At 38.8% G+C, this 24,758-nt stretch overlaps 1 protein-coding gene across 1 annotated transcript in view; it reads left to right on the forward strand.

Moving 5' to 3' along the window:
* Positions 1-24,758, forward strand: part of TRHDE (thyrotropin-releasing hormone degrading enzyme) — a gene marked incomplete at its 5' end in the record, with an annotated part of 177,635 nt that overhangs the window by 22,800 nt on the left and 130,077 nt on the right. Inside the window, one exon of the mRNA XM_009876674.1 lies at positions 24,324-24,478. Within this exon, the coding sequence (XP_009874976.1) occupies positions 24,324-24,478 (155 nt within the window). The remainder of the gene's footprint in view (positions 1-24,323; positions 24,479-24,758) is intronic.

Below are 24,758 nucleotides of genomic sequence, written 5' to 3' on the forward strand. Positions count from 1 at the left end.
TATTTCCTTTCTGAAAATTGAGATTTCTTATAAAATGCTGTTGAGCAACAGCTCCAGAAAAAGAACTTGTACACCTGCTGTAAATAAATAGGCTTATTTTCACAGTCATACTAACTGTGGGACCACCCTAAATCGGAGAAAATGCAGGGAGTGTTAGGGCCAGGTTGAGAGAATGTGTTTGACTGTAAACTGTATCAGCAACTCTTCAAACCCTAGCTTAAATATTTCTAGAATCTTCAGCTTCTGCTATTCCTACCAGAAAATATCTTTCCTATCAGAGTATCATGACAGAAGTGAATCTTTTTGTAGTCTGAATTCTAGTTGTAGTGACCAACAGGATTCTTCACGTCTGGATTCTCAAAGTTCAATGTAGCGTTGAATGTTTAACATTGTACTGTTTTTGGGAAGAAAAATACAACATTAACTTTAAAGCATGCTCTATAAAGCATTGTATATACAAATTGTTTTTTATTCTACAGTAAACGTATGCTGACTTGATAAAAGAGTGAGTGAGCTGTCTGCGAACAAATAGCTGTTTACTACTTGGAGTCAATAGCTATCATTGATCTGTAAAGAGTAGGCAGGAAGGAAAATGTGTGAGAAGAAAAATGTGTAAGTAGAAAGACTGAACCTAGACCTTATGTGGCGATTCATTGGTTTGAAGTCAAAAGTTTTGACTTAGTGCCGTACCTTAGGCCTGAAGCAGAAAGGAAAAACAGGTCAGAGGAAAAGAGCTCTTGATAATCAAGGCAAAGTCTGAGCACTAACTACTTAAAAACATTGAAGACAAACTCTAGATGTCCTGGTTTTTGCACTTATATTTGATGTTCTAACTCAAGTCCAGAAATAACAGTAACTGTATGTCATGTTGTTTCTATTTTGTGGGATACTAGAATACTAATTTAAGTGTATATTCTCTAGGTACTGTATTATTTCTCCTTTGCAGACTATGTCGGTTCCATATCTTTTCCAAATCTACTCGATTTCTTTCTTCTTTACGTAGTGATGGGGACTATGGCCAGCTTTACAACAGGCAGTTTTTTCCCCAGAGCTGGATCTCAGAAAATCCAATCTGTGTCTGGGAAGGCAAATTCATTTGTAAAACGTGGTGCTTCCAGTTCTTATCAAGCCAGAATCTTGCAGGTATTGTGAGAAGGAAGAGAGTCAGATGAGTAAAAACATTCATTTACAGTAGATTATCTGAGACTCTATAAGAGGCATAAACCCTCCTTCTTCAGCATGTAATACAGCAACTGATTGACAGGGATGGAAGGGCAAAAGGGGGAGAGAGGCTAGCATGAAAAAAAGGGAGAATCTTGTGCTGTGGGATTTTTACGACTTTTAATCCCCAGTGGTGCTGCTCACTGAAGCATTTGGGTAAAGCATGATGCAAGAGTTACATGGTCACTGGAGGGGATGAAGGATTGCATTTTCTAATTCTGGGTGCAAAGTCAGTTGAAGATACTCATTCCAGACAGGATTAAGGTCAGTTCATTACACATTCATTGTCATCCCAAACAGGCTTGTTGCCACCATAACTGGTGTCAGGAAAAGGACAGTGTTGCCTTTTGTATGGGTCACACCCTCTCCTCCATCCATGTGCCTCAATAAAGTAAGAGAGATTAGTGCATTTCAATCAGTGTCAGGAATCTTATGCCGTGCAGAAAATGACTTGTTGAGGGTTTGCTCATCATCAGTGCGGGCAGCTAACACTGTCTGGGTTTCACTTCACACATTAGCACTTCCAAAGCAGGATACAGCAAGATGGTGGGTGGAGATTTCTTCCTGCCTGGTTTGAAGTATGCAAATAAGGTTTTTTTGGCAGTAAATGGAGTAATGAGAGAAGAGACTGGAATGTGAAGGATTCCAGTGTTTCACCTTCGACTCGATATAAGGCTGATTTAGAAATAACTAGCTAGCATCAATATACTCCCTGTTGCTTGTAATGGTCCTTAAAAATGGAGTATTGGAGGACCCTATCAATAAGGTACTCAGCTCCCAAATTTAAAGGCATAAAAAAGCTGCTTCTCCCCTTATATGGCATTGAATGGTGTGTCGTTCATTGATTTGGGAGAAGTGTAGTGACCAATGATAAATAGGGAATGTCTTTGCCATGAGATCACTATACATGTGTTAAGGAAATGTCTGCATGCTGGAGCATACAGGGTCATTCTCTGTGGTTTCTGTGAGATACATACCAAGCATAAGTGAAATACAACACAAATGTGTACACGTAGGAGAGGGAGACAAACCAAGACAAAGAAAGATCTGCAGTCCTGGAACAGAAGCAGAACTACATTCTTGCATGCCCTAGGGACCGAGTTGCATCCATTTACATTTTCTAGGCCTGTTTTGCAGAAAAAACAATTATTTTCTTCTTTAAACTATAAATAGAGATCTTTTTTCTTTGGCTTACAGCTTAGCGTTGTTGACAAAATGCTCATGAGTTGCCTCCAGGTTGTTGCTGTAAGTTGAAAGCCACTGGCAATTTTGTTTGTTTGGAGATGTAACTGTTCAGAAAAAAAAAGAAAAAAGGAAGGGAGAGGGGGGAAAAAAAAAGGAGGGTTTCCTAGGGGGTTGTTTTAAAATGCTATCTCCATGCTTCGCACCTGCCGAGAAATTAGAGCTTAAGCTATCGTCAGTTCCCTATGGCTACTTGCTGTCAGTGCCTGTTTTGGCAACCTCTGAGCAAACAGCGTGGAACAGCTTTGATTCCATTTCTTCTCCCCTCCTTCCCATCTGTTGCTTCACTCTGGATCGTGAGGTGTGCCAGCCTCCTCGTGCTGGGAGGGAGATCAAGCAGAGGCTCCTCGGAAAACGCTGCCGGAGTCTGAGGCCCCTTTAATTGGCTTTATCTGCAATGTGCCGGGTGACAGCCGAGGATCAATGCAAGCAGAGCAGGGAGCAGGACTCAGAGCCTTTGCACTGGTTCTGAGCAGATTGCTGAGGAAAGAAGCCTGGTCCTGTGAGTTTCCTGCAAACTCGTTTCAAGGCATTAAGAGCATTAGTGTTCTTTGAGGCTGATGTTTCTCAGGAATCAGTCTTCAGGGTTAAAGCTATGCAGCAAGCGCTATGTAGGGTTTTTTTCAGCATTTGCCACACTAGGACTAATGTCAGCTAAAGTAAAAAATGTGTGGGAAAGGCTGGTGTATGTACACTTGAAACTGAAGGCAGAGATAATATTTTGTCTTTTGTTTTTTAATAATTAAGCCATTTTCTACCAAAGCTGAGAGCAGCAGCCAGGTGTGAGGCAATTCAAGGATTCAGCCTTTCCCAGGAACAGTGCCAGGCATGGGTGACCAGAGAATACAAGGAATGTGAGGCTTCCTTCATTAGCTTCATGCTCGTGATTTTGAAGAGTGATTATGAAATTTTCTTCTTTGTAACACACGAATTTAAAGGTTTTATTTCATTCCAACTGCCATTTTTTTCAGAAGAACTGCTTTGGAGAATGAGGGTTCTAGTCTAGTTTATAGGAGTTTAGAAAGCTAATTGATAAGCTAACTATTAAGAGTTCATAGAGCTGTGTTACATAAACACAACTCTCCAAACGTAGCTGTACTTTTCAGCAGAGAAAGCTGATTTTTTATTCCCTATTGTAACATTTTGTCATGAATATTTTTTGTTAACTGGACAAAACCAGTAACATCCTCTTTTGTTCCTTTATATCTCAGTCCCCATGTGTTGCCACGTCTAGTCGAGAGGTGGCGTCCCTGCCCAAAACAGGGAGGTTGGACTAGATGATCTCTAAGGTCCCTTCCAGCCTAGGCCATTCTATGATTCATTCTATGATTTCAGGAGAAATGGAGAGTAGCAGCAAAGAAAAGTGTATTTTGCAACATTAAAATGATTCAGATAAGAATTACTCTGAGAGATGGAATTTAAGATGAAAAATTTACTTGTAAATCTCTTTCTTTTGACTCTCTGCTGTATTTAACCCAGTCTGCTTTGGCTTTGAGAGTACAAAATACATTGTTAAGGAGGCTCTTCACAGAGAGTTTATTAAAGGGAAAAATAAAATTTTAAGTGAATTAACACAGAACTACAGTTCATCAAATCCTGCAAGAGACACTGCCACATGCGATAGTGAAAGTGGTAGGAAATAGGTTTAAAACAGATAATACCTTTTTTGCAGAATTGTTAGTGTAGTACAAAAGAAAATTTTTGAAGAATTTTCTCCAATACAAGATCAGAAAGAAGTTGACAACTTTTTAGCAGTTTCTGAAACTGATGCTGTAGTTACTGCAAGTTTAATTTTTAGTATTTTCATGGTACACTAGTGTCTTCTTACACTGGCCTTGCTGGTTCCTGGAGGTTGAAGTGGCACTTCTTATATGTTTATCTCTGACTGTACCTCAGCTTGGCATACTTGTGAAATAAGAAGAAATGAACAGCTCTTCTACTTTCCACAACTGTCCTGCTAAAATAAATCATAAGCATAATTTGGGAAACTTGTCAAACTGTAATTAGGATTAGTTTTACTGAAGACTGTGTTGTGGTGGTTACTAAGCAAAAGATAGAACATAATTAATGACAGCCACTTCAAGTCACCTCGTAGTATGTGCCTTTTAGCTGTTGATTTATTGATGCAAAATTACAGTGAGATGGCAGTGCCTGGCAGTTCAGCGTATTTGGGTGAACTATTCAGTCACCTCCAACATAGTTCCTATGTGGGCCAGCAGACACAGCTCTGCATCAGGTGGCTTCACTGCCAAGGGAAAATAGACTTATCCTGGAACTGTGCAGGTGAATGCTGCTTCAGGTACATGCTAAATTGGTGTTTTTCCTCAGCACTCTTCATCAGCACTAGCTTTGTTCATGTACCTATCAGAACCTTGACCTAAAGAGTCAAGAAAAAGCACATTGCAATGGGACACCTCTTCTAAATACAATGCTTTGCAAGGAAGAAGAAAGATCGGTAGTCCTTCTTCGATCAAAATAACAGACTCTACAAATTCAGTAGCCCACTAACAAAAAGTAGACCTCGAGAGTATGAAGTCTAGGAAATGACAGGTAATTGTACTTTTATGCCAACATCAGTGTGTAACCTCCAGCCTCAAATCTGATCAGATATGTCTGGTTTTTTGATATCCTGTGCTGGAGGAAGAGGGAGGTGTAGAAAATTATCAGATCTGCAAGAAACCAACTGAAGAAATTAATTCAGTCACCATCAGTTACAGATGAGTACTTAATAGGCCTTTAGTTCAGAAGAAACCACGAAATACTTCCCAACTGCTTGTGACATAACCTTAGTCCAAAAAGGTAAAATACTCAAAAAGTTGCAAAGAAAGCAGGGGAGACCAAGAGGTCTAAATCTTCATTGTACCTGGGAACGTATTAAACATAATTTCCCGTCATCCTGGTAAGCTGATCATAGCTCATTCAGTAGACTAGATCAGAAAAAAATATTTTTGACCTGTGCCAGTGTGAACTAGGGGAAAGCTCCTGGCATGTCAGTGTGATACATTAACAAAGTGGCAAAAAGATGCAATTGCTGATGCTTCTTAAGGAGGGCTGGTAAAGCTGTTACATGGACGATTCTTTTTGGTATTTGATTACGTACAACCAAAGGAATTTTGGCGATTGATAACACCATTGCTTTCATTTTTTGCAGAGTCACACAAGATTCAGTTCTCTCTTGAGTTTTATCTTTAGTCCCTTCCAGCATGCAGACATAGTAAATTGCACATATACCTAAGGATGTGAAAGCCAGTAGTCTGATATAGGCAAAAAGGGAATACAGAGTTTTGATCAAGAAGAAAGCATCGTTAAAGTGCAAGAAGAGAGAAGAAGTTAACAAATAATATGAGCTGGGAGAGATAGATTAGAATTGACAATGACAGTTATGAGGAGGACAGAATGTCTGGAGACCCTTGGATTTTCTGCAGGCCAAATGGAAAAGTAATTACAGGGATTCATGTGTCTGGAGATGTGCTTCCTTAACTGTGATTTCAGAAATAGAATTGTGATCAGATTGCAGCCAGACATAAGCCAAGACATTTCTCTCACTGAAAAAAAAAACATTTAAGAGTTGAATTCTCTAGAAATGACAGCCTTTGCCACTGTTGGAGGGACTGCTACTGTGTAGACTAAGCAGCAAACTGGGATAACTTTTGTTATCATGAGAGTTCCTTGCCTTTCTTCATTAGCTGCTAGAACATATTTCTATAACGTGTTCATTTCTGTGTATTATAGATTGCATATAATTAATTCATTGTGTCTGGACATTTGTTTTCAAATGAAGCTAATCCATACATTTTTTACACAAAATAAGTAATATGAGATTTTGTGGAAAAAGACAGGTGTCTAGGACATTAAGTACCAAATGGATGGATGTGCTTTTCTGGATCTTAGTTGGGATTATTCATTTTATGTTTGATGCTGCTAAAGTTTTCCATTGGTTACTTCAAGTGCTGAGGTTTAAAAGGACAGATTATAAGCTTGTTCTTCAACACTCTGTCGAGCATATTACTCCATTCACTGAAACTTGTGTTGTCAGTGCAACACTGATTATTCACTCATAAATGAAATAGCGGTTCTTTATGTGGCATGTAACTGTGGTAAGAGACAAAAGTGCCTTTTGGTAAATATGTGTTTCATTTTTTTTCTTACTGGCAGGGTAAGTGGTATTTTTGAAGCCCCTAGTAATTTGTCTCTGTGAATGACTATCTTTGGTCATCGCTGTAACACCTGCAAGCTGATATCAAGTTGAACTCCCAGGCAGAGCAGGCAGCAAAGAATGTACTGAGATTGTGTACGGTAATGCAAAGTGCAGTACCTCTCCTGTCATATTTGAAGAAGGATGCATTGTATTTTTTTTAAGCAGCTGTTGAAGCTTTGAAGATGAAATTTGGATTGGAATATTCATAAAGAAGTAGTCACAGCTGTGGATTTTTATTCCAGATAGCCAGAGGAGGTTCAGCACTTTTGAAGGTATTAAACAAAACCAGCCCTGCTTCTATTACCTCTATTCAAAATGCAGACGGGGGGAAAAAATCAATGTTTGCTAAATGAGAGTGAACAAAATTGACTTTAAGAGTAAAGTGTCTTCTTGAGGAGTATCAAAATAACAGCATGAAAAAACAAAACTAGCTGTCTTCTTATAGAAATACTATAATGTGCCTTTCACCAAGTAAAGTCATGAGATAAGGAGAGGGTTCCTCCACTGGTATGTCGTTGTTTAATTTAAACCAGTAGATTTTTAATGCTTCCACCAGAAAAGAATCCCTGAGTTCTCCTTTGTTTTTCTTCATTCTCTCCTACATCTCTTATTTGCATTCTCAGATGTCAGTGAAGTGTTAGGCTTTGATCTTCCACGTACTTAATCATTTGCTTTAAGCAAATCCTTAGTCCTTTTGAATCTGATTTACATGCAAACCAACACTGTTCTGTTTTGTTCCACCACTGAAGAGGGACCGAGAACCACATGCAAAGACTGCTTCATTCAGGCTGTTCTGTAGACTCTCTTTTAGAAGAAGATGATGCCTTCAGTGTAAAGGAGAGCTTGGTTCATAGATTTCAGTGTGGATCTCGCATACTTTCAGTGCAGATGATTTGATGACAGGGTGCTGGCTTCCTAAGTTCACTACGGGACTGCAGTGGTCCTCTACATGGTAATGTTAAGATATTTAAGAATACTTCTGTGGTGCACATTGAAATACCTGCGTAGTCTGAACTGTGCTGATAGGAGCCAAAACGAAAAGACTTTCTAGATTCCAGGACTATTAGATCTGATCCCACTTTTTTTTGGTGCCTTTCATTATAATGAAGATCTATCAGGTTATTCTCTTTCTTCTAATAGACTTTACAGTACTTATTTTATGCAAGTTATTCTTACATTTTCTGAGAATAAAAGCCTGTATGTTCTTTCATGGTCTTCATCAAATATTACTGATGCAGCAAAATCTTTAATTGGATTCTTTTTCTTTTAAGTGGAATGATCAGAAATTGTTTTTTCTGTAAATAATAATGAAGCAAGATGGTATGGAAAAATCATGATTCTAAAAGAGAAATGTCATAATAGAAACAGTTTAAAATGAAAACTATATTATTTTAATGTAAATTATTCATAGGTTATCAAGTTTAGATGAGGTTTGTGAATCTAACTTTGTTATGGTTCTTTAATATAACTTTAATATAACTTTAATGTTTAAATCTATGATGCAGGGAATGAAATTTTACTCAGGGAAAGCATTCTGATTTCTGTATAATTGGAAAAGTTTATGTTCAGTGGGCTAGTACTACTGAGGGCAGACATTTATCCTCATGACTTTGTAATGTCACAGTGTATCATGAGGCATAGACAAGACTCTACTTAGACAAGTCATACTTTTTCAGGAGAAGAACGTGCTACATCTGTCTTGGTCTCTTTCTTGTTGCCAACAAAAGGGCCGATCAGGAAGATTCTGAGTTTCTGTTACCTGATAGGTGCAATTGGTCATACTGAATTTATGTCTGCTTTGTGTTCACTCAAATCTCTTTTTTATGGTTTCTTTCTCTACTTCAACTTACTTAACTGTGGTTTTTTTTCCCTTCAACATCTTCCATACTCACTTGGTCATTGAATTCTCTTTGCTGCTATCTTTTGTATACATATAGTTTGCTCTCATATACAACTTCAGCATGTAAAGCTGTTCCTTCAGTAGCCCTAAAGCTACAATCCTCTCAAGATTTTATTCATTTCCAGAGTTCCTGAGAACTTCTTTCAGCCCTTCTGGCTATGTAAGATTCTTCAGAAAGGCAGAGTGCATGACCATCTAAAGTGTTGACATCTCTAGTCAATAACCAAACACTGCTGAAGTGAGTTATTTCAATACCTCCTGAATCTTCAGCTCCTTCAACTCTTTATGCTTGAGCAGTGTAAAAGATGGGCTTTTCTGCAGTTTTTTTGTTTCCTCTTGTTCTCTCCATTAAAGATATGCAAAACCTTATTGCAATGAGTCAGAGGGATTGCAAGTGTGTCCTAGCAAGGTATGTTCAAGTAAGTGTGATTAAATCATGTACTCAGGATTAAGCCTGTATTTCCTTTTTGCATTCATTTGCTGCCTCTTTTATTCATCCCCTCAAAACATTTCTCCTGTTCGTATTCATGGTCCCTCCAGCAGCAGTTCCTCAGCTTCTAGGCCCTTACTTCTTGTCTCAGGCAAATTTTTCATTTCTTTGCCTTGTTCCTTTTTGTCTGTCTCTGTCAGTCTTTCTCATCTATTTCAACTGTGTCTCTCAAGCCTTCTGGCAATTCTTTTCAGCTTTTCCCACTGCATTTCTTGGTACTGTGATCTTTCAGTTCCGTGAGCTCTGAATCTTCATTTCTTTGGTAGTAATACAGTATTTTTCTTTAGCACAAGCTGGTGCTTTTCTGGAGTTCCAGGCTACCTTCTTAGCTCTTTAGTCATCATCCTAAAATCTGTGAAATGCGAAATATCTGGAGAAGAAGTAGGAATAGTACCTAAGTTTGTCTGCATTTCTTATGGTTGTTCGGTACAGAATAAAATTACTTCACTTCAGCATGACAAGAGTTTCATGCTTACTTCTGAGTAGCATTCTGAGTAAAAGGTGCACACTAGCAGAAAGCTATTTTACAGCAAATACATTAGTAAAATGTACAAAATGCTGGTTTTTTGAAATGTAATTTATATCAGAGTTTTCAAAGACTATATCAGATTTTAAACATAAAATATTATCTTTTGAACTCAGATTATAAATTGTAGCAGATTTTAGGGGGCCTGACTGATCTGTGTTCTTTTGTACTAATTTAAATTTGAAGTATATTCAAACAGTTTACTAATCTACTGGAGTATTGTAGAATGATAGACTACTGAATTTGGAAACGTAATTTGCTAAACCCTGTAAAAAAAAGCATGTTGAAATGTTGCATCAGTTTGGAGTAGTTATAGCTTCTACTGCTGCTGGAAGAATAAAGTTTTATTTATGTGGATTTATTCAGTGTAGTTCCATAACTTTTTCAACGTGGAGTTGAAAAAGCAGGAAAGCTGACTGTCTTTTTCAATTTATGTTGAAGAACTAAATTTGAGGGATGAGATTCATTAGGTCAGAAGTCAGAAAGGATACACTGACTGAAGAAATTTCGTACCCTATAGGTAGCAGCGATGGATGATACATCAACAGAATGGTTGTATTGCAACTGTAAGTGTGGGTAATTCTGCTTTATCATTATTGGATGTTTATACTACTGCTTTATTGCTTATAATAGTCTTGTACCTGGGTATTTATTAGCCTTCCTGGCTCAACCTGTTTTCAAGGCTGTTTCTGTGTCAAGAGATGACCAAATGGAAATGCTGGTGGACTCTGCTAGAAGAGAGAGATCGTGAGAGGAGGACCACACTCACAGACTACAGTGACAGCGTGCACTAAAATCTGTGGTGTGGGGTAGTGTTCCTGTGGGTCAGATCTCAGCCCTAGGAAAATGAGGTTGGTAAAGAGTATAGGGAAGAGTGAAGAAGAGAGACCCTGACTCTACCTGGAGCCATCAGCTGGGAGGCACATAGGCTGCAGCATTCATTCACCAAAACTTGTCTCAGAAGCAGCAGCTTGCCTACAGGTTTAAATGTGGAAGTATCTCTTGTGTGCATCGCATGAAATTCAAGATGACCTGTGTGCACTTCATTTTCTGACCAAAACATATACTTAGACTGAGTCCTACCAGTAATGATTTTGTCTGGGAAGCAGAAACACTTACAGCTAAAATTTCCACTGTCTGTTTTTTCTTTTTTGTCTAAATGTAATAATAACATAGCAGGGACATTCAGATGACATGTTCATCACTCATTTAACTTATTTTTTAACCATATTCATGAAAACAATTTCCAAAAAATGTACAAAAAAATCTCTGATCTGCTCAGATTTATGAATTTGCCATTGTGGTATCTCAGGAGTGATTGCTTAGGTTTTTTTTGATTGCCTAATTGCTTTCTTCATTCTTTCGTTACTTCTTTCTTCGTTATTTTTGGGAACTGTAGAAAGCATGTCTCTTTATGCTCAGTAAAAAATTGTCTGGAGTGACAGCAATATGCCTTGGCTATCCTATCCGAAAAGCATTGATTACTTTTGGAAAGACTTCAGTTCTCTGGCAGTCATATACCATATTTTCTCTGATAACAGCCTTTATGTTGTTGGTATAGACAGTATCTGGATCTGGGTTTTGTTCCCTGCCTATCTATCAGCTAATGCAGAGCATTTGCCTAATTCTCTGAATGTACGAAGATTTAAACTAGGAGTCATACATTTGTAATGCACACAAAAAATTCTCAGCTGTATCTTCTGGAAAAAAAAGTAGATTTTCTCACTCTTTTTTAACAAAAAATAAGATCTCTTTGGAGCAGGTTATCTGTGTTACTTTATGAAATTCCCATCTCTGCTTGAATATTGACTTCCAAAGTTTTGCTTAGCACCCATGACAATGCTCTCTAATTTTAACCATAAGGACCCTAACATGATGCACCCATGAATGCTGAGAGAGCTGACTGATGTCATTGTGAGACCACTTTGAATTATCTTTGAAAGACTGTGGAGTTTGGGAGAGATACCTGAGGAGTGGAGGAAAGCAAATATCACCCTTGTCTTCAAGGGCAAGAAGGAAGATCCAGGGAACTACAGGTTAGTCAGCCCTACCTCAATCTTTGGAAAGGTGGTGGAACAACTAATTGTGGAAACCATTTCCAAACACATGCAGGATAAGAAGGTGACTGGGAACAGTCAGCATGGGTTCACCAAGGAGAAGTCATGCTTGACCAATCCGATAACCTTCTATGATGAAATCGCTGGTTTGGTAGACAAAGGGAGAGCGGTGGATATTGTCTGCCTGGCCTTTAGTAAGGTCTATGATGCTGTCTCCCATAAGATCCTCACAGAAAAGAACATGGAATATGAACTAGATGAGCAGACAGTAAGGTAGATTGAAAACTGGCTGAACAGCTGGGCCCAAATGATAATGGTTAGTGTACAAAGTCTGGTTGGAGGGCATTTACTAGCAGTGTTCCTGAGGGATCAACGCTGGGTCCAGTGCTGTTCAACATCTTCATTAATGATCTCGATGGTGGGGCAGAATGTACCCTTGGCAAGTTTACAGGTGACACAAAACTGGGAGGAGTGGCTAATACACTGGAGGTTTGTGCTGTCATCCAGAGGGACCTCAACAGTCTGGAGAAACAGACTGACAGGAACCTTACGAAGTCCAAAAAAGGGAAGTGCAAAATCCTGCATCTAGAGAGAAACAACCCCATAAACCAGTGTGTGCTTAGGGTTGACCAGCTGGAAAGGAGCTTGTGGACAGAAAGTTGACCAAGAACCAGCACTGTGCCCTCACAGCAAAGGTGAATGGTGTCCTGAAGGGTTGCTAGTAGGTAGAGAGAGGTGCTCCTTCTCCTCTGCTCAGCATTGGTGAAGCCACACCTGGAGTGCTGTGTCCATTTCTGGGCTCTACAGTACAAGAGACACGTGGACCTGCTGGAGAAGGTCCAGTGAAGGGCTACAAAGATGGTTAAGGAACTGGTGCATCTCTTCCACGAGGAGAGGCTGGGAGAGCTGGGACTATTCACCAGGAGAAGTCTTGGGGGATCTGATCAATGTGCGTAAATACCCAAAGAAGGAGTGCAAAAAAAAAAGTGCAAGGATCTTTTAAGTGGTGCCCAGTGACAAGACCTGAGGCAGTAGTCACAAAATGAAACACAGGAGGTTCCTCCTGAACATGAGGAAACACATTTTTAATTGAGGGTGACCAAGCACTAGCTTGATTGTTCAGAGATTGTGGAGTTTCAATCCTTGGAGATAATTCAAAAGCCTTCTGAACACAGTCCTGGGCAACCACCTCTTGGTGGCTCTGCTTGAGCAGGGGAGTTAGATGAGATAACCTCCAGAGGTCCCTTTCAGTCTTAAAAATTTCTATAATTCTGTCAGAGCACTGTACTGATATCACACTAAAAGTACTTTAAGAATTCAGTGTTATGTTTCCTGTCATACTGTTTTTTGAATTGGCTGTGGGATTACAGGGAGGTCTCTTTATCTAATGCTTTCAGTTCTTGTTGCCTTTTCATGGACTTTTCATCAGGGATTGTAAATAGGATTTCTCAGTAGTGCTTACAGTAGTTGCTGACTGAACAAAACCACATTTGGTATAAGTTTGGACACCTAATCCATTATTCCAAGGAATCTTTTCTGTTGGCTCGAGGTGATCATAATGCTGTCCTTGTGGCTTGCCAGTGCATCTTTGTGCATTAACAGCTTTCCATACTTCCAGTACAGTACTTCCATTGTATGCCCTTTATTCTTTTTTTGTGTGCGTTTAGTTTTAGGTAGGCGTATTTTTAATCTTTCCAATGCTGTCCAAAGCCTTTTGCCACTCTCTCTTCCTGATTTCTCCCATATAAAATACCTTTTCTGTGCCATCACAAGATGAATGCATAACCTTTTCAAATGGCATCTGCCAGAATTTTGCATATTCTTCTAATGTAGAAATACTTGACATCAATGGTTTCACAAAATATCTCTCCTTGTAGGCAATAAAAAAAATTTCCAATTTTACATGGATACTTCCTTGTGCAAAAGCAAAGGTAGTCAAACCTTCTTTATGTTGTTTTGCTTGTTATATCCTGCAGTTGCCTCTGTTCTGTCATTCCGAGAGCAGTGAGGCTACAATGGGGGTCAGTCCCTGCAAGCCCGCTGCTGTCCCAAAGTGGTTCATTACTGGTGTGTCAGCAGTCAGTAATGAGCTGCATACATTTTACTTTATTTGGACCTTTGTATAATGCAGGTAAAGATTGGTACAGAATTTAAGGTCCAGCGGAAGTCACATTACACATGGAAAAATGCAGATGAATTAGCAAAGGGAGAGGGAAGTATTTTTATTGAGTCATTGAAGTAAGGAGCTGCTTACCATCCAGTTTAGCGTGGAAGATAATTTCTAGTCTTACAAACAGATATTTACACATCTAAGGAACAAACACTAGTAAGAAAAATGGGCAGGCTGTGTCTTGAAAATGGGGGAAACAGAATGATTCAGGATGAAGGATTAAGTCTGTTTACATCCCAGGAATATTTTGAGGGTGAGATTGGTAAAAGCCTGCTGTGATTTAACCAAGGGATATGCAGGAATATGAAGATGTAAGAGGGAGTGGAGAAATGTACCTGAAAGTGCTCCATGTGAAATTTCTCTCTTGCTGATGAATTCTCAGGACAGAACTTATAAATAATTTTTTGATGATAGGGAAAATATGAAGCATAAGGTGTGTGCAAGGACTGGAGCCGTGATTGCCTGCTTGTTAGGGCCAGCTCAATATGGATATAAGTATGGATCAGTGTAAATGCATTAAGCATGGATTTTGTTTCTTTGGTAGTAACTTTTGTAAGAACTAATTACAGTGCTGTCTGTTTTGAAAGTTAATGATGAAATTTGTTACCAATTTTTGACCACAATTTTGTTTAAATGGAATTTAAGGAAACTAACAGCGCATAACCATACCCTAGGGCATTTGTGTATTGTAAAAGTACCCAGGAAATACTAGTAGGAGCTGGTGCTGCTGTCATTATCCCCTTTGTCGATACAGCCGCGCCATCAGCGGAGGGAACAGATTTAATCCATCACCTTTCCAATATTTCTTCCCCCGCCACTGAAGAGGACTGTTGCCAGGCCAGGCTGTCATTGCGTGTGCAGCTCTGCATGTTCTCTGAGGTCTGTGTGATTTTATGTCTTGAGTTTCTTTTCTGGTGGGATATTGGATTATCAATCTTACTCACTGTGTCAGAGATCTGTCTGATCTCTATAAACTTTATTCTGGACTGGATGACTCCTGTTGTTTGTCAGGCTCTGCTTTTCCTTCTTTCTGAGACTTCTTGTAGTGTGTCACTGAAGTACTTGTCCCGAGTCTGTCACAACCTCTTCTGTTCTCAGCTTTTGTTAGGTCCTTGCCAAACGTCAGTAGTACAGTTCAGTTTGTGTCAGTCACCGAACTCTTTTCAGTGTGTCACTTTTCTTTTGTAACTTCATTTTTTTCTGATTTCATTTTTACGTGGTTAGCAGTATTTGATTTTTCTAACACAGTTTCATATTAGTCTTCTACTGAGTTAGCTGAAGCTATTTAACATGTATATCTGAAACTATTTAACATGTATATCTGAAAACACAGTTTTCAGAAGTAAGGCTATTTTCTAATTATTGTCTTTCTTTTCACTAGTACATGTTGCTTCCAGGTGCTGAATGAAGCAACATTTCCATCTTTTCCCATTGTTTGCTTGGAGAGCTTTCAGCTACGATTTTTTTTCTTTTTTCCTTTTTTCTGCTGATAACTGTGAGGTGTTCAGGAATAATTCTGGGACAAGGTACTTAAAAAAGACCCTCTTTGTTCAGACATGTAGTACTGCCAGCCTCAGCGTACCAGGGCATGGGTTGAGTGAAGCCCGTTATTCAGCCTTCCTGTGCCAGGGAAGTGAAGCTTCGTAAGTCATTCAGGTCCTGGTGTTGCATTTTACTCTAGGACCTCTGGAGTAACTGTGTAGAAAAGAATGATTGTTTTCTGTCACAGTGTCAAGCATTCGAGTCTGGAGAGGTTTTTGTAAAAGTTGAGGTAGACTTGTGTGAAGCTTCGAGAGCCTTCCCCACCTCCAGGTAGGAGTTGGACCTGCCTCTGGCCAGGGCCAGGGCAATCAGTGCCTCTGCCATCAAGATATTTAAGAGGTGACCCCATTGTTCTATCTCTCTCTTTTCATTTTGTCTTGTTTTAAGCTGTCCTGTCTTTAATGTTGGGGAGTTTTTCTGTTGGAGGAGAGGGAGTTGAGAGGAGAACCGAGGAACATTGAGCTGAGAAGAAAGAGAAGGAGAACAGTCCCAGAGGAGAAGGAGAGGGAGAAGGCCACTGGAGCAGAACCTCTCCCTGAAGCCCTATGGTGGCTGAGATGGCAGGAAGGTGATTGCCTGCCATTTGGGGGACTGACGGCGGTGAGAATGTCCAGCTTGCATTGGTACGTGCAGAGCCACATGTGAGGGGGTAGAGATACCAAACATCAGTGAGGGACATGCCCAAAATGATCTGTGGCCCTGAGGGACTCCCGAGGAGGAAGAGGATTGCTTCCTGTGAGGTGGACACCACGTGGCAGGAAGGAGAGACTGTGAGGAGCTCTCTTTCTCAAGGAGGAGCTGCCATGGACAATGAGTAATAGCCAGTTGGACTGCACCTCCCACCCCCTGCCCCCTTGCACTGATGGGAGGGGGAGGAGGTAGCCAGTAAGATGGAGGGCGTGAAGTATATTTAAAATCAGGTTGTATTTATTGATGTATTCCTCTCATTATCCTACTTCGTAAATGATGATGGTGAACTGAATCAATGTTTTTCTCCTCCCAGTCTCTGGTTCTTTACCCATGTTCTTCAGTGGTAGATTTTTATCCTCCCTATCCTTAATCTTAACCTTGAGCCTTTTCATTTGAATTTGCTCCCTCCACATCACTGTGGAGATGGGGGTGAGGGGAGGAGTGAGCAAGTATCTCGTGGGTGTTTGCCTGGGCGGTTGGCTTGAACCACGACACACAATCTTGCACGCCTGCGTTTAACTGTGATTTTTTGCCTTTGGTGGGTAACTGCACAACACATTGCTGACAGACTTTACTCCTGCTGACCTGGGAGAGGATGAAGTTTAGCTTTAACTTTCACATTTTGATCTCACTGGTCCGTTGGGTGTTCTAGTTAGCCTCTTGTAAGGGTGAATCTGGATTCTGCGGTGATATTTTCTTTTAAGTGCATGAGAATGGAATGAGTCCTCTATTTCTCTAGAATTCAGGATGGTTTTGTTTGGGTGACATGTCACAGAAAATTATTGATTCTTGCTGTATTAAATAAACTGATGAACAGATTAGTAATTTTTAAGATAGTAAAAATTTATACTGATCTAATATTATATAAAGAATTTGCATAAGAATGTAAAATAAACTTTATTTTAGGGCTTAGGATAAACAGCAAGAGCTAAAAACAATATCTCAGGAGCTATCCAGGACACTCTGTATTTCTTCATTGTACTCTGGAGGGAAGGAGAAGATGAATAGATACAGTCCCCACAAAAACATTGCATGTATGATTAGCTATATTGTAATTTTATCTCCAGGTGGAATATTGTGATACATGTTTTTGAGTTACTAGTAATGTCAAATATCTACCTGTCTTCCCAAAATTCCTATTTCTGCCTTCACCGCTAAACTATGCCCATCACCTGTGAATACGATCTCACTGTAAAGCAAACATGAAAGAAGTAAGTCTGGGTATGTAAAGTGTTGTACTAGTTGAAACATTCATATCTTTATTATGGTGATGCAAATCAGTTTTATCTATGCCAGGTGGAAAGATTTCTTTTACCTCACGGTTATAATTCTTAAGTAGCATGGATTTCTAGAGTTTTTTCTCGTACCTCAGTTCTGTAGTGAAGGGAAGGAATATGACAGTGACACTTAATAATTTTATTTACAGCAGTATCCATACTGGAAGTGCTTGGTAATCAGTGGCGTGTTGTTTTCAGCCGTAGAGTCCTCATGCTCTATTAACTGCGGTGGTAGGAAAATGGCTGTTGGCAATTTTCTATCGTGTCAATGCTCTTAGTATTTACGTTAGAAACAGTATTTATGAAGGCAACAAAAGTCTTGATTTTCCCTCTTTGCAGATCTTTCAGTGTTGAGAGTTGGAGTGTATTTTCCCTGTTCATCTCTTGTGTATATACTGTAAGGGTTGCATGTACAGTGCTGGCCCTGTAACTTGTAGTAGCAGAAACCTGAGTTAATTTCAGTGTGTGTGTTGGTTTGTTCTGTGTAACTTTTTGTTCTAATGTATGTCTAAGAAGAGTTTAGAATGTCCACGTTAGACTGAAGGCTGAGCAAAATGGTTCATATTGATAAAGATTCCCACCCCCCTTGTTTGTTATGTGCAACAGTATACAGTCCAGGTATTATTTAAAAGAAAGGCATTGTGCATGTAGAGATCAATTCCACCAAGATTATACATAATTCAGCCTCAGTGGGTGATTGGATGATTGCATTCATCTTTCATTTTAACAGTGTATCATTTGATACACTTCAGAATAGCAAAGCAATGATCTATAGATTTGGCTTATAAAAATTGAAACCAATGTAATAATATGCATATCAAATAAAATCAAGGACTTTCTATTTTATTTTCTTAAACTGTAAATGAGCCATCAACGAGTGTTAGGGCTCAGTTGTTTGAAAAAATAGCAAAATTTTTCTTTCTGTATTACTGCTTTTTCTCCCCCCTTACTCTCCTCAGTTTTCTCTCCCACATTTTTTTTCCCCCCCTCGGATCCTTTAGTATTCACATTGCGCTAAACATGTGCTATTTGTATCAAGCACTGTGGAAATCTATCCATTGTTTCTGTCAGTGAATGTTAAGTAATACTTTGTACAGCAATAAGAAGCAATAAAACCCCCAGCAATAAACTGCTATGTGTCAGTGATTTCTCCTCAGGGTCTGCAACAAGCCATTTGATTTGACTGAAATAATGGCAAACAGTTTTAGACCTTTACATTAACTCTGCGGGCTAACGTCCATCTGGGTTGGTAAGTGTCATGCATATAGAAGGATATTGGTAGTGGTGTGCCAGAGATAAAAACTGATGGGTGCCAGAATAAATGTTTGAGTAAAAAGGAACGTTAGTCAAAGATTTCCCATGGGACTGTCATCCAGGTTGTTTGTGACTTCTGTGTGTGAATTCTTTGCATGTAGTGAGAGAAGAAGTGTACAGTTAATCATAATTGAAATAAAAGTGGTAGTTAAATGAGTTGAATTAAAAGTGGATAGTTAAATGAAGCTAATTTAGGATATCTAGGACCTAAGTGCTGGAAGTGAGATACTGAAGTGGTTTAGTTTTCAGGAGACAAGGACTTTGTATTTTCTGAAAATCAGGACTCTCAAAGTGTATCAAGCTAAACATTAAAGTCCATTACTTGTGTTTCCCTCTACTGTTGCAGTCAGTTGGATACGTTCCTGCTGGCTTCAGCAAACTTTTGGGAAGCCCTGGGATGTTTGGGTGTTCGTGGTTTTTTTTTGTTCCCCCCTTCCCTGTGCTCCCCTCTCCCCCCAATAACTTTTTAAGTGGATGAAAATATATACAAGGAAAACTTTGTTGTCCAGCACAAAATTGCCTGTCGTGTACTAAACAAACAGCACAGAAAACAAAATTTTTCAGTAACCGATTCAGATATTTCTTATAAGTACTGTTATTGGTAGTTCTTTATCAGTACAAAAATTTGGATATTTCTTACAATAACTACTGTTTGACTTAGTTGTTTTTAGCCAGAGCTGCCATTTTTTGGTAGTTATCTTGGTGCTAAAAATCTGTATAAATCATTAAATGGTGTTCCATTACAGAAATGCATCTTCTACTTAATCTTAGTAAAAGAAGTGGCTTTGATTAAGGAATCTCAGTGGCAGAAATATTACCCTATAAGTGGATAATTTGTGGGGGTTTTGTTGTATAACAATATTCATTTAGGAAATTGCACAAGAGCTTTACAAAGATTTAATAAAGCTATTGATTGCAGCATTAAAAAAAGGCAAAACCACACTTTGGGTTTTCAGTTGTTGAGACTAAAATAAACTGATACTATTCCATGCTTTCTCCTAATTTGTTGAAACTGTTGTTAAAAAAGTGAAATACCTGGTAGCAGGAGTTCTACACGTGAAATCTTGAAGGAAACCTCTCCGGTGAAAGGAATGAAAATAACATTATGAGAGGCACATAGGTAAATTCAAGCTGTTTTTATACTGTAATTTTTGTAATAAAAATAGAGATTATAAGGGAAAAAACGTGGAGTTCATGGAGTGAACAGTTTTTCTCTGTGTGTCTCCTGGTTTTATTAAAGAAAATATATGTGTAAAGATGCTTGACAGAAAATTCTTGTTTCTCACTGCGTGATGTTCTCATCTTCAAGTCGCAGTGTTTCAGAGCTCTCAGATTTATTTGTGAGATTTACCACATATGATAACACAAAATTTGCAGAAGTTGTTCACACCTTTAGTTATTCCATTTCTTTTTTTTTTTTTCTGCCTAGTAGGTTCTTTTTATTTTTCACCTTGAATATGAGAAGTTTAATACTGTCGTTTGTTCTGCAGGATCTAGCCCTCGGTTACATTTCAGCCAGCGGCTAAACCAAATAAAATTGCAATACGTAATACTAGTAAATGTGTTAATCCTTGTGGATGTCTGTCTGCCTTTCTGTGTTTATATACACACTCCTATGTTTAGTAAGGATGTGTGTCTGTTATACCAGTATCCCCATCAGACTTCAAACTGAGGTGGTTAAATGTAGTGGAATCTCAGTGGTGGAAAAGCTGCTTCAGTGTTTGTGGAGGAGTAGGATCACAAAGGAGCAGGGAAGGACCCACAAATTCAGGGTGTTCTGCATCACAGGGTTGGATCTTCTTTTTCATTTAATCTTACCCACTTCTAATCCCGCTCTCATTTAGAGCAAGAGTCATGTTCCCAGTTGTGTGATTTTAGGAATTTAATGTTTTTTAAGGGTGCCTAGAAAATATTATAACTGAGTGGGGGAAAAGAAAAAGCAGTATCCTGTGTTCAAATTGCATAAATACATACCTCATACATAAAAAAATAGCAAATGTTGATTTGTAACCAACTTAAGTATTAAATTGCTAATTTCTATTTTTGCACTATGATGATATTTACTAATAATGTCAGACAATTATATTTTGTTCTAAGCTCACGTAGTTATCATGCCTTAATTAATAGTTTGGAAATAAAATAAGCTGTTGAGCTATGTACAGATTTTGTGATTCAAAATGGTTTTCGTGAGGTTCACATAGGAATAGATTTTAAGTATGTACAAATGCCATCCTTGTATTCAAAGAATTGTGCCTGTATAGTATGTTAGCGTGAAGTTCCAAATCTTTTTTGGCCTGCTGACTTTTCTGGTGATTTTATTTGAGCTGTACAGGTTTTACTTCTTGGTCATGAATTTAGTCTCTGTGAAGGCCAAGAGGTGGAAACCTTCTATTATTCCAGCAGTACACAGGACTCCCTGCACTGCTGTATCAGGAAATCTCAAATAACAGTTTTATGATGTATGAGGATATTGCTCTCTGCAAGCAATAACACGCATTTCTATTTCCCCACCAATATCCACATAATCAAACATTCACAAGTGCTTTACAAAGAATTTAATTAAATAATGTGCAAAGTAACTGGATGCAGCATGCACACAAGCTGTTATATATTCAGAAGTTTGCATTTGGCAGTTAGTGCAGAGCAGTTCTGAGCAGTAATATGTATGAATGATATTTCTATCAAAACGTACATTATCATCATCGTCCCTCCTTTTGTACCTTGCTCCTTAAAAATTACACTAAAAATGTGACAGATCTCACCTCAAGGAGCACAAGATACTTTCCTTAGTGCTCTAATGGTGCGATAAAGAGAGGGAAATACAAATGCTCATGCAGGGACATGAGCGTGAACGTGAAACATTGTTCCTCTGAAATCAAATGTTTATGACTCCTGAGAGAAAGATATATACCATTGTGTCTCCTACCGGAAAACAGGGTGTGTTTGGAATTTTATTTAAGAGTAGTAGTAGTCAAGACCAGCCACTGAAGAATGTAATTTCTGAATTAACAGAAACATGACTTGGACATTCAGAATTTAGACGTGGACAGGGAGAAGCAAAAGATTTCTCCTTTTGTGATGAGTCCATTCTTTCAGTTGCTGGAGATTAAGTCTCTCCTTTGGTGTGAGAGTGCGGTGGGTCAGACCCAGCACTAGGAAAAGGTCGGAGTGTGTTCATGTGTTGTAGTGCACTTCTTAAGTCATTCAGCATTAGCGGTGTGCATTAGCGTTCATATGGATTAGCATTCTGGAAACAAGCAGGGTTGTCTATTATGTTTTGTTTTGTCTGTTCAGAAAAGCCCTTTAAGCATTAGCTTGAGAGGGGTTTCCAGGCTTGCAGAGCGAGGAGGCTGTGTGATTTAGGATGTGATTTAGGATGTCCCTCTGCGGTTGTCTACTTGCCAGGCTGTTAGCTGTCCGTCAGATGGGAAGGTTTTATTGGTATGTCGGTGCTACAAAGTATCAGTCTGAACCAGTAGACTAGTATCAATGATACAGACAGTGACAGACAGTCTATAATTGTCCTGTAAAGGTGTTTATTATTAGACCTCACCCTGGTTTCCCAGTTCCTTGGGGTTATTCCAGTTTATTACTGGCTGACACTGATGAAATCCAGTCCATAGTAACTGGCACACAAGACCGGAACCTACAAATGAACCCAAAAGAAAGAAAGGAAACAAAAGGTTCAGTTAAAAGTGTTAGTTCTGTTTTGGTGTTGCTTTGCTTATATGAAGGGGATTGCTGAAAACTTAATTGGTGTTGATATGAACCGAATCTGTCTGTATTCCTCTGAAGATGCCTTGTGGAGGAATGTTTAATTGCTGTAGGAGAAGTAACGGCTTTATTTTCAGACTTGAGAATGAGAGAGATACCTGTTTAATGTTAATGAAGATTTGCCATTAACGAGAGCAATTTCACCTGGTTGCCTTTGTGTCCTTTTTCTTCATCCTTATCCCTTCTTTGTATACCAGACAGGATTTTTTCATTTTGCATGTCATTTATAACAAATTACGGTTACTCTAAAAAATTACTACAGTTCAGGCTTCAACTGAAGAAGGAAATGAAAGCATGTAATTTTGAATCTGCTCTCATGTCTAATCTTGAACACCATGTTTTGTATTTTTACTTTATTTTCTTTAATTAAGCAGTTGTTCTGGTGTCTGCCTCTATATAAAATATTTATTCTTTACCATTTGTAGTATGACTGTTTACAATTTGGGTATTTTCAGTTTGCTTGTATTTGGATGTAGCTGCTAGGCGTTCTCTGTGCTTGCACTAGAAGGCTGATATTTTTCTGCTTCTTGTATCAGACCCTTTTTTGGGATTGCTGGAATATATCCGAGTTCTCCATTCTAGATATTTTAGTGGCAACTTCCTGTGAATGCTGAGCTAGAGCTCCTACTATCAGGTTGTTTTCTAAGCCAAGTCCCCCTCACGCATCAGCAAGCAAACTTAGGAGATGTTTCAGTGCTGTGTTATAGTTTAGAGAATTATTAGAATGAGCAGGTCATAATTTTTTTTCTTCAGGTTAGGAAGTCGACCCAGAGACCTTTCATCCCACTCAGTGAAGTATCGCCTAAATATACCTGTGTTAACTGCGAACGAACTAGCTTTGGAACCAGAGGTAATACAGCCAAATGAGAGGAGTGTGGCAGCCAAGCTAATTAATTAAGAAGCCAGGCTAATTAGTTTGACTGGAGGGAGTACCACGCTGGTGCGACAGTGTAGCTTCCAAAACTCTGACTGATTTGTACATGGCCTGCACTGGGCTTCTTTGTAACCATAGAAGTTGTTTCTGGGCTTTTAGTTGGTTTTGTCATGAATCAGCTTTGTGTATTAGTTTATTCCCTATGTCAATTTACTGTAGTTTTAGGTGCATTTCCAGCTGATAGTCAATTTTAATTCCTTTTCAGTCTTCTGCAGTAAAATTTTTCTAACATGAGTAGATGCTGCAATATTGTCTTCTTCAACCTTGTGCTACTGAGAGAAATTACACATTGTTTTTTTTTTGACCTGATGAAGGACCTTCCCATCTTCTTCCTAATATTTTTGTCACTTACTGAATACAAAAACTGAAATAATACTCCTGAAGCTGTGTATGGCACCAGTGTTCCAGCCTGTGGGGCTGAGAGGTGACTGTCAAAGGTCCTGTTCTCAGAGGATGCATGCTAGCAATAGTGCATACTGGAAGATGCCTTGTTTTTTAACAACTGATGATTCTGAAATTTGCCATATTTCTGGTTGTTATGAAACAGTGCTTCCCTTAATATCAGTTTTACATAAGTTTGATGTGCAAGATATTCATGAAGGAGTTACTTCAGTGAAAAGATAGAAAATACTTGGGGTAAAAGCCTGTGTTACTACATTGATGTGGTGTAGGAAACATGAGAGTATCAAAGCCGGAAGTAAATCAACAAGGTATTTTAAATAAGGTGGATTATGCACAGAAAATTTCAGTTAGAATACCTAGTACTGTATTACATGAATAATGTGATAATCACATGGAAACAGATAGTGGCATAACATAAAAACCCGAATATTTTATTAATGTTTCCAAAATAACGCTACTAGAGAATTAAAATATACATATATGCTATTTAAAATATACTTTTGATGATGCATTTATGGTGTTACTTACCATAGTTCTTCAGCATGGTAGCTCTCACGAGTTAACATCTATTTTTTTCTGTTTCTAGATCTGTTAGCAGTGCCTAAGCATCCATATGCTGCTATGGAGAACTGGGGACTGAGTGTTTTTGTGGAGCAAAGGATACTGCTAGATCCAAGCATTTCTTCTATATCATACCTGCTGGATGTCACCATGGTCATTGTACATGAGCTATGTCATCAGGTATTGAAGGAGTTCAGATATTTGACAGCAATGTCGGAGCCATGCAATTCCTTTTCAGAACTGAAAATGAGGTTGTGTTGTTCCCTTAAATGGTTGCAACTTTTATTGTAACTGTAGACGAAATAAGACGGAGATCCCTAAGACACAACACTACAGTGCAGAAACTGGGAAGACTCCAAATGGGGATAGAAGAGAAAACTAGTGAACAACTTCCCTGTCTTTTGTGGGATTATATTCTGTATGTTTGTGTGTGAGTGTGTAGACTAAACACACTAATAAC

The sequence above is a fragment of the Apaloderma vittatum genome, unplaced genomic scaffold, assembly GCF_000703405.1.
Source record: "Apaloderma vittatum isolate BGI_N311 unplaced genomic scaffold, ASM70340v1 scaffold1719, whole genome shotgun sequence".
NCBI classification, from domain to species: Eukaryota; Metazoa; Chordata; class Aves; order Trogoniformes; family Trogonidae; genus Apaloderma; species Apaloderma vittatum.